Source organism: Megalops cyprinoides, chromosome 8 (genome assembly GCF_013368585.1).
Source record: "Megalops cyprinoides isolate fMegCyp1 chromosome 8, fMegCyp1.pri, whole genome shotgun sequence".
In the NCBI taxonomy this organism is placed as follows: domain Eukaryota; kingdom Metazoa; phylum Chordata; class Actinopteri; order Elopiformes; family Megalopidae; genus Megalops; species Megalops cyprinoides.
In genome coordinates this window covers 15,241,505-15,252,783 of record NC_050590.1, presented here as the reverse complement: position 1 = coordinate 15,252,783, position 11,279 = coordinate 15,241,505, and the positions used below count along the sequence as shown (strand labels likewise).

At 39.1% G+C, this 11,279-nt stretch overlaps 1 protein-coding gene across 1 annotated transcript; it reads right to left on the bottom strand.

Moving 5' to 3' along the window:
- Nucleotides 1-1,405: 1,405 nt before the first annotated feature.
- mc1r (melanocortin 1 receptor) lies at nt 1,406-2,377 on the bottom strand. Its single transcript, XM_036534754.1, has one exon. The coding sequence runs from the start codon at nt 2,375-2,377 to the stop codon at nt 1,406-1,408; it is 972 nt and encodes a 323-aa protein (XP_036390647.1).
- Nucleotides 2,378-11,279: the final 8,902 nt, after the last annotated feature.

Here is an 11,279-nt window from a genome sequence, read left to right as displayed (position 1 = left end):
GATTAGTTCCATTTTGGGTCGTTATGGTCCCCTTTGGGGAAAAAAAACAAGGTGACCGACTTCTGAGTAGGGTATTTGCAACTAGTGAAGTGTAGTTCGGTAAACTGCCTCACATATTTGACATATAGCAAACGAACAGTGGTGAACTTTGGAGACCCCATTTCAATCAATGCGAATCCAACCGAATTTCTCACAACCTTTTCGGGGTCAAAATGAAATAAAACAAGTGTATAGGCAGGAATTCGAATACAATACATAAACGACCTCATTTATTCAATACGTATCCTAAGTTGATATATTTAACTAAAAATACACTTATGCATTAATATATTGATAAATTCGTTTATTTTAATGTTTAGTGCACTGGGCTAATGATACACTATTGATTTGAGAAATGCACGTCCAGGACACTTTTCCATACAGAGAAAACGTCTGGATGTCTGTATGTGCGTGCGCGCGTTTGTGATTTATTATAAGCGGGTAAATGGACAATTTGATATTAATTTGGTTGCAATCAGAGCATGTAATTTCCTAATCTGTATCAATGACAAACAATTTAGATTTAATCTCGTGTACGACAATAATGCTTTACCGTTTAACCAAATAAAGAATTGCCGATTGAAAGTATTACATGGCATATTATATACCATATTCTCATTCTCTGTTTAATATGTCACTGAAAGAGACAGCGGCCATGAAAACCAGCAGTAGAGCATGTAGATAGCATCCCTGCTTACCTGCTGATGAGTGATGACAACTTCGGGATTTGAGGGGTTTTCCAATTAACGAATGCAGCTATAGTTGCCTGCTGGTAACCTATTTATAAAATGCATACGCTGTATTAAGTTGTCACTTTTTGCACATTAATATCTTAATCTGAGTAAAACGTTTTATGGTCAATCCACACTAGTTAAAAACCAAATGTTCAACAGCGGTTGAAGGAATACATTTATTTGATTATAAGCAGATTCACATGCATTCTAAAGGATAAAACTGCAGGTATCATCCTACACAACACAGAGACAATTGATAAAACAATGGATGCATTTTGCAATATAATCTCTTTTCGGACTATTTGGCAACATTAAATAAGTTGTTATTTTAATAAAAACAACGTTACGGTACCTTCCTATCGCATGTAGCCTATATTCTCAACATATCTTCCCCAGGGTATGTCAAATCGACCAAGCTGGGGGTCAAAAACAGAGCTGTATCACGTGCTTTTGTTCCCAAAATAAAACCATTAAAGTTCATGCAACATGCTGATTTCTCTTTTTCTGAACATCGATTATAAACTCGATATCACCGTAGCACGCAAGATGAGAAAGCTTATAGGAACAGCGCAAGGCATCTGGCGGCAAGTAGTAGCCTACTACTTTAAATGTTTGTTTCTTCCTAGGCCGTCCTACATTACGAAGCACCAAGAACACAACACTAGCTCCTTCAAAGTCTTACGCAGCTCCTGGCTCCTGTACGCGTAAATGAGCGGATCTATGAGCGAGTTGCAGATAATGAGAATTAAAAAGAGGTTGAAGTGGCTAAAAAAGCAGGTGCAGTACGGGCTCTTGGGACAGGTGAGGATGAGAATGAGATGGAGGAAGAAGGGCCCCCAGCAGATGATGAAGACGCCAAGTAGGATGGTCAGAGTTATGGCGCCTTTCATGCTAGTGGCCTGGCGGCGGCTCTTGTGGAATGCTACGATGCGCCGTGAGTGGACGTGGGCAAGAATGAACATGTGCAGATACAGGACTGCAGTAAATACCAGCGTGATGCAAAAGAAAGTCACGAGACATACGATCACAGCATTATCGGTGTAATACACAATGAACAGGGTGCTGGAGATGGTACTAGCCAACCAGATTATCACAATTACGGCCACTGCACGCTGAGTTGTCATGATACTGTGGTAGCGTAATGCGTAAAAAATGGTGATGTATCGATCTGCAGCGATGGTGCTGAGGAACGACAGTGACGAAACCACTGAGCTGCAGATCATGATGTCAATGACGTTGTCCAAGTGCTTCATCATATGCGGTGTGACAACTAGCAGTCCGTGCTCTGTTAACAACATGAACATCGTTTCCACTACGTTGCTGACACTCACTAACATGTCAGAGACTGCCAGGCAACAGATGAAATAGTACATGGGGGAATGCAGATTCCTGTTCTTGATAATTGCGAGCACGACTAAAATGTTCTCTACCAGGCTTATTAAACCCAAGGTCAAAAATAGTTCGTGAGGGATCATTATCTGGGCGCATTCTGTGGAGTTCTGGTCGCCCAGAGAGATGTTGTTAGTGACGTTTTCCAAACTGTACATCAGAGGGTTGTGCTCCAGGTGTTTCATTATGAGATTATGATACGGTGTATCATTCATGTCCTTTTCCTTCGGATAGACTGATGCGTTTTCACTATTCAGAACACACTGTCTTGACTTGATCGCGGCGCAATACAGTTGTGCTGTAAAAAAAACAGACATCAGTTTCCTTTTCGTGTACCATTAGACTACACCTTTATGTAACACAGTCATTGCCGAGTGATCATGCATTTCTTTTTCCCAAGCATAAACCATGTAGGCTTTCTACAGTGAACTTGGAATCAAGACACATGCAAAACACAGGCGTCGTCATGATAATTAAATGTACATGTCCTCATAAAAAAGTTACTCGTATGAAACTGCACGTGCGTTTTACATCAATTTATTAACACCATCAGACATAGACCATTAATTGAAAATGGCCAATGATTTTACCTGCACAGGGCAATCTTCATCCAGCACGTGGGTATACATGAGCTAACAATATTCCTTCTTCAAAAGTCTTAAACATTCATCTTCAAAAGTCCTCCGGACACTGGCGTTTCTTGTTCAGTAATTTTCTGTAACCGTTTATAAGTTCCGTTTCAGTGGATTTATTGTAGATCCTCATGGAATTCATACGCACATGTACTCCGTCAAATCAAAACTAATTTTCCCCCGAGAGCATCGCAGTAATGTGACCAGTTTTTCTGAACGGTTAACATTTGTTCATCCTAGACCATCTCTTAATTTAATGTTTTCAACATTTTGTTGCTCTTTCCTGAACTGCAGATAGCAATGTAACATTTGGATATTCAATTACGAATAATCCAAATATATAAATCTTAATATCTTCAATTGAAACACCCAAGAATCAGAAGTGACAGTTCCTTCTTCTATAAAGGGTCCAGACCTTTGACTCCTCCCTTTAGCCTAACGACAGTCAACCACATGATTCGGAGTCTTGTCTGTGCGCGTGTCCCTGTGATCTAGCATTTTAGTAAATGACAGCATCAAAAAGAAAAGTTAAACCAGAGATGCAGTGGAAAGTGCAATGTTACCGAATTTATAGGAACCTTCCCAAACGCCCAAATGCAGTTATAGTGGCTAATGCATTATTAAGGCTACTTTTTGAAAACTGAGGGGTTTTCTTTCTATTGTTTATTTATTTGGGTGTGGGCTGGGGGGGGCAACTTCTAAAGTCATTGTATTGGTTGCTGCCAGGGGAAATTAATAGGCGGGGAACCCTAAGATCCAGCAATGTATAGTAAGCGGCAAGGGAAAACAGTGAATAAATTAAGCAAAATAGTACAAACCATGAGGGTCCGCTCTAGAGTTTCCAGATGTTTGAAATGATGACTATTTGTCTGAATACTACATGCCCTTCGTTTCAGCACCTTGAGCACCCAATCAAAGAAAAGAGTATGAATTTTAGTTGAATAACATTACGTTTTGCAGCGTTCGCATTGTGCATCTCTGAGGAAATCCTTTCGCAATCTTCACTGGCTACCTGTTCTAGTCTGTGTTGCTGCTGCTATTATGCCACTTCTACTTTAAATGGGCTGTTTAATTTGGTCCTCCACGTGAATCAAAATACAGTTATATAATAATAATTTAAATCATTCTAACAGCATAAGATTAACCGAATTTAAATAGTCTACCTCAGATGTATCGCATTATCACTGGAGAATTAAACAGTAAAACTGTAAAAGACTTCATTCTGATATTAACTTTAACATGTTTCTGGTTTTATGTAATCAGGACACAATGAGGACCCTCTGATAAATGTATTATTGTGGTGGTTTTCAGAAAAAAATAAGCTTTTTTTGGGGGGGGGGGGGGGGGGGGGCAAAACATTTAAGAAATTCAACATTTAATATAAAAGACTTCAATCACACCACACAATAAAAAATGTTACCCTCAAATGTCAGCTTCCTCTTCTGTCCTCTTTCCTCTTCCCCTCTTACCAGGCATTAAACTTTATCAATTAGCAATGCAAAGGCGTTATCTAACGATATGATAAATGGCTAGCCATCACTAGACATGTAAAGTTAAGTGCAAGCAAATATGCTTCTACTAATTACGTTGCTGGCGAACGTCCAGGCCAACCATCAGTATTTTTAGCCTAATTAAAGTTAGCTAGTCGGTACCCAGCGTCCATATGAACTGTTTTTTTCAACTGCGAAAAGTATTTTGAAATTATACTGCTAGCTAAATATAATGATGTAGGCTACACATCCGTCCCTAAGTTGACTGTTTTGTTTTCGAGCTTTTTTTTTTCCTCCTCTCAAACTGAGCTATATGGTAGTTGGCTGACACTATAGTTACTCATTCGGGTAGTATTTTTCTAATACATCGTATTTTTTACAATGTTAGCATTAAACCGGTACCGTTTTAGTGTTTTTTTCTGATTGACTGAGAGGATATACTGGTAAAACATAATAAACGTTATGCAAATGTGGAGGATGAACTTTATGTTATTGTCGTTCAGCTGTGGGCCCCGATTAAGCGTTGTTAGAGGGGGTAGACAAAGTAACTGAAACACCAAATGAAAGACGACTCGGATTTTTAAGTAAAAATAAAGTAAATCACAATTAAAACGGAGTTTACACATTTGTTTTATATTAATATCAATGCTAATTAGCAATATGTCTACGTAAAAAAGACTATGTAGAATCACCATTTTAATATGCGTTTATGAAGCTCTAACAGGTTTTTGAAAGAGATCAAATAGTTGGTGCCCCAGGTGCAGGTGCGTCATGACGGCACTTTCCACACACAGGATATTACGTATACGAACAGTTGTTCCAAGTCGAAGCTCACAGAGATAAAAGGACACTATAGATAGGCTACCCAACAGGATAGTCGCTGAAGACCACAAAACAACAACATCAAAAATGACCACAGAACACAATCGAGGTGAGCCGGTCTCAACAAAAACTGTGCATCATGAATTTCACAACGGTAGCGCTGTCGTTCGAAAACCGCTTGTAACCAAGGCCAGTGCTCAACGACACATATCCCGATGTGGAAGAATGATCTGATGAGTTGTCTTTTACTCATTTTTTCTTTTCCCTGTTTTGAGAAATCCAAGGGAATCCTTCAGTTCCCAACTGTTAAACGGGGTGGCCGGTCTGTGGCATTTATCTCGTGGGAGTCGATTGGTTCGGATTGTTAATACGCGCGGTATAATTACGAGCAAGTAATTTTAGGTGACCAGGTGAACTTTATGGTGCAGACATTGTTTCCTCAACGTGTTCCCATATTCCCAGACGATAACGCCCCCCATACACACTGCTATGCGGATTCAAGAGTGGTTTGATGAACACCAGGATGAGGTCAAAAACTGCCCATGGTTTCCCCAATTAGCAGACCTAAACATCATTTAATATTTATGGGATATTCTGGAACGTAGAACACTGAGTCGTTCCACAACCTTCATCTGTCAAAGAACTGGAGCTTTTCCGTCTAGAAGAATGGTCCAGTATCCCAATTGAAACCGTTGTAATGGGCGGCGCAACTCCGTATTATTTGATAAGTATTCACATATTGATTGCTATTTACGCTATTTTGTCCACCCCCTCTGATCACTTAACCAACAGAAGGAACCGGGACACAGTGCCGGGCCAATTTAAGCCCTGGTTGTCTCCGTTTCAGAGCTACGTTAGTAGCCAAACTGAAGTTTAATAGTGGGCCTACACCGTTCTTTGAAAAAGTTAATATAAAATTATTTTCATGGGTACCCAGAATCCTCCGGGGCTCATTACTTGCCTCATTCTAAACTTCGAGTATAAGTATTACCTTATGTTGATATGAAGATTAGTAGGCTGTTAAAGTGTATCTCTCTTATTAGCCTACTACCCATTTTATGAACGATTACTGTCATAATTCGTAGAGATAGCAACTTTGTGCATCATACGATTTCATGATCTGATCTGTATACCTTCCTAGTCTCTTGTGGTAAACTTTGTCAGGGGGTTCGATCAAAGTGCTTCGGTTTTACCTGACTTGTTATGACTTCTACATCGTCTTTGTTTAATTCACAGAAAACATTAAAAAGCTAGGAAAACAAATCTAATGGACTGAAATTAGGCTACTACTTAAAAGTGCAAATGGAAAAATAGCAGCACGCTCCGTTACCTTAGATAAAAAAAGAATCTGTTCAGATATCAGAGGGATGACATAGTCGAATAAGCGTCGCAAATTGTTTATTGCTTACAGCTTATTTGCAAAAACAACAGTTGTTATCTGCAATAAGAAAATAAAATATCGTCCTTTACAAAACAAATGTCTAACTCCCAGGGCTGAAACGACACGCATTAAAAGTTAAAAAAAAAAAAAAAAGTTTATCTGTTTCAACCTTGGCGCCAACTGAAACTGGCCTCAGACAGAGCCGTTCATGGCAAGAGTGAACAGGAAAGATAAAGCCATTTATATACATCTTTCATGCTACAGTAGTTCTGAATTCTCACGCATCTGGAGGAGCAGCGCCTCTATCACAGCGCCCACCTTCTGAGCAGACAGTTGTTTTGGGGAATATCTTTGCCGCACATCAACGAGGCAACGGGGCGATTTTAACTGACTAACAAATTAGGCTAATGTCAGGGTGGAAACCGGCGAGTTGGGGGTGAGGACAGTACAGAGTGTGTGTGTGTGTGTGTGTGATTCTAAGAAAGTAATGTGTTGTCTTCAGTTTTAGGCTGCTGGGCTACAAGTACTTAACCGTTTTAGCTGTGGCTAATTTGTATTTTAAACTGTGAATAATATTAGCAATAAAATGGGAAATAACACAGTATGTTTTAGTTTTGTGGACTTTGTGTCACTTTATGCTGTGTTATCCAAGCTTTTCACTTTGAGTCCAGAGCAATGTCACTGAAGTGAATGTAAATCTGACAGGTCTGTGCTTAGTGACCTGTGATCTGTTGCAACCTACATGCTAATGTGCTGGAAAGATATTGTGCAAAAAAGAAGAGTGATACAAGACAGATATTACCTTACATTCTGTGTATACAACTAATGTATACAACATTGAAAGCCGAAGGTGGATTACAGTGAATGAGGGCATCAAAGGTGCACTTCTCTCTGGCAGCTAAACCCTTGTCTCTACCCCAGAATAACCAGGAGGTCACAATCCTGAGACCACACAACAGGACCCCTGGCTTCAATTCCAGATCATTTAAAATCTGGGACACTTTATGTTTGCAAAAAATGACAACTTACCCATTTCTGACTACTGCCTTTGTATAGTCTAAATAACATCAACAACCTACAGCAACACAGCAGAACAGAACATACACTTCATTTTAATAACAGTATAGATTTCTGAAAGCTGGTCACGTAATGCTTTTTTTTTCTTGTCACAAGACAGCATATGACTAGTAAAACGGATGCTTTTCCACAGAAACATACAGAAACCTATTTACCTTGTATTTTCCTAAACAAAATCTGTAGTTGAATGTGTGTTTATATACAGTACATGGATGTAATGTACATATTTAATGTTTGTAAGGAGACAAACATGCATTTAGTGAAGCAGAGAATTAGCTATACAGAGCTGGAGCACTACATTCATTTTCACATTCAAGACATTTTACGCTTTTCTCTATTCATCACAGTGCTATTCAATGAGGCTTAACTTGGACTAAGAAAAACAGTGTATTGTATGATGCATGAACTTGCCCTTGTTGTGATCTCTCTGGAGATGTCTGTCCTTTATGGTGAGACTTCAGGCAGGAAGCTGTGGCACTATTTCCAAAAATGCAATACTTTGGGAATATCTGGAGTGATCAATTACACTGAGCTACGGTGTACTGAATCTAGTGTAATGTCCCTCTAACAGATGAGCTCTCCAAATGTTACCCTGTATACAAAGTAGACCTGTGGTTGGGCTAAAAGGGCTGAAGGTGAGCATGTCAAGACAAGACAATTATAAATGTCTAACCAAGCTTGTTCTAACCAAGCTTCTGTACAGAGGGTTTATGTGTGGCACCATAACTAAAGCACCAATAATGCACCTCCAAGAGCTATTTATTGCTCTTCATCGGCTGTATAAAACACTAATGGATAACTGACAGTTAGAGGACTCCAATCAGGCTGGCTGCATTTCTCATGAGGGACTGTGAAGGGAGATGGCTTCTGGGATCAGAAAAGACAGCTTCTATCAGACCCAGCAGGGTGACACCCCACATGAAAGCCCCTCATGACACAGTCAGTAGCTCCAGGTGAACTAGGGAACAAGGCTGGCATTTTAATGTTATTTATTTCCACTTCAGCATCACCATTAAAATATCATGTGGCTCTTGAAAAAAAAAAAAAAATCAACAACAGCGTTCTACAGTGCGAGTATTCTTCCATCTTTCTTGTACCTCCCAAGGCTACTACACAGGACCAAAGTGAGCCATGACTCAATTAATATCACATTACACAAGTGCAGTGGAAATTTCAAATGATAAAACAACCCACAATGGAGTAAAAAAAATACATTACTTATTTTTATTTGTTTAAAATTTGTCAAGATTTATTTCCTCTATAAACAGGATGGAGGGATTTCCCAATAAAAGATTTCCAGTGGCTTTTAATACATCAGCTACAGTATCAGTTCCATGGAGAAGTTATTTCTATAAAACACTCAGTTTAGTTGCTCTGGTTGTACTTGTGTTGACACCAAGAGCACCATTTCAATTCTGCTCATGCACATAGGGTCAATTGACTGCCTTCAGATCTACAGATGAGTCATGGGATCCTCCTCCACATTGCCAGAGTAAATGGTCATTTAGGGTGAGCGTGTAACTGGAACACTGCTGCACACAGAAAGCTTTTAAATAATTTGCACCGTGGATGTAGAACACAAGTGTAATTAAAATGAAATGCAATTTCTTTCAAGGACTGTAAACATCTAATATGTTATCTTGTGTTTATCGAACACACTTGTTAGAATACCATGTCTGGCTTGCCAACTATACTTGTCTGGCTGTAGTGCTTATGTTGAATGCTTGTTAAAAGTGTTTTGGTGTCTGTTCCTCACTCTTGATCAAGATTCTCTTAAAAAATCACTGGAAGACATTGGGACTGCCTGGACACATTGCAGCTGTTAAATGTCAAGCATAAAAGTTTAGAAATCAGATAAATAGTTAAAGAGACAAAATCAAATGGTTTTTGCTCAAGGATGCAACATCCAGGTGAACTCAAGGAGCAACTGAGGCATGTCAGACTAGTAGAAGAATTACAGACCAAGTAAATGTTGTAACATTTAAGTGGTGTCTTTAAGAGGAGAGATTGTGAAAAGTACTAAGCAGGGAGTCAATGTTCACAGACAGTCCCTTCAGAATAGGGACAATACAGGAGGGTAAATCAAGATTCAAAAATGGAAGAATGTAGAAGCAGAAGAAAGTCTGCTCACTGGTGAGTATCTAAGCAGAAGAGAATGTTTTGTTTAAAGCCAGCTGCATGTTTTCCTTCAATCAAATCCCATGTGATGATTTTTCATAAGGATAAATCTTGAGCCTGTGCCACATTCTGCCTAGGAATCCACTGTCATATTGAAACACTTGCAGTTTTTCCAATGCATATAAAACAAAGGCCCTTCTTTTAATAATCAGTGTTCCTCACATCAACAAAATGATGGGTGAAATAACAAAGTTCTCTTCCACAACGTGATTCTTTATGTATCTTTGAGTTTCAGAAACATGCGAGAAACCTTATACAACTCATATACCACTCTATTTATACTCAATGTTAAACTGAAGGTTGACATGTGCTTCCAAATTTAATTTTACTGAAATGATTTTCCTTACCTTTTAACTTTCCTCCCATGTCTTAGAACTGTCTCCATTTTCTGAAAGGGAAATGGTGTCCCCAGCCACACATTAAAATGATCAAACGGAACCTGGTTTAATCCCTGATGTACAACAAACATCCCTGAGTAATAAACAATCAGTGGATGACACACCTGGACCTCTGGCAACAGGTCAGTGATAATTGACAGCACTGGTGACAGCACCAGGAACTAATCTGTGAAATGGCAGCCAACCAGAGCACCCATGACAGACAGCATCACCTTATAGTAAGCATGGAGCATGGGTCCTCTTACCGCACTACTTTCATCTCAGTTAATCAACTTTCTGTTTAGCACCAGCTTCACAGCATCTACGTCTACTTTGACGAGGGGTATCTCTTTGCATGATTTGCTTATCCAGAGCTCTTAAATTTCCACATTAGAGGGACCAGAATATGCCGTCTTTGTCTCTCAGTACTGGGCACTTTGAACAGTGTGATACACTAACATGCTCTTGCAAAGGTTGGCAGAAACAGTGAGACAAGAATGTGAGGGTGAACTTAAGCAAAAGCAAAAAGGGCATGATGACACTAGCGGGACCGATTATGTTGGAGCTGCCTTCAGTGTTTCTAGCCAAACAATTTAGTTTATGACGTGTATTTACTTCACCTTCTGCCCTTGAGTATGAAACTGCTGCCCTCAGTATTTCATGTTTATAAGAAGGGGTCTTTTTTTCTGTAAGAGAATGTTACTTTATTATAAACAATATGGCTGTCCTCTGGAGCTTGCAAAATTGTTGGCACAAATAGGAAATATTTTCATTAATTTCTTTAATGGGTGTTTTTTGATCAGTAAAATTAAAACAAAACTGTACTTGATCATAAACCTCTTTTCAGTTATGATAGTGGTAAAAATGGAAAATACACTGGAAAATACAGTGCATATCAAGTGAGAAATAGGGCAAGCAGACAGAATGTAGCATGGCCTTCCTCTGATATCTTTGACTCCAATACTCTTACACTTGCACTATTTGCTAACAATTCATTTAAAAGGACAGAAGAAAAGATTTATGCAAAAGACTGAATCATTTAATTTACCAAGAGATTTATTTTTGACATATCAGTTTTGTCCTACTGAGGTTTGAACATCAGTAAAGAGTGCATTTTTAGGATGCATCACTCCTAAAGCCCCTCTGTGCATGTTGAAATA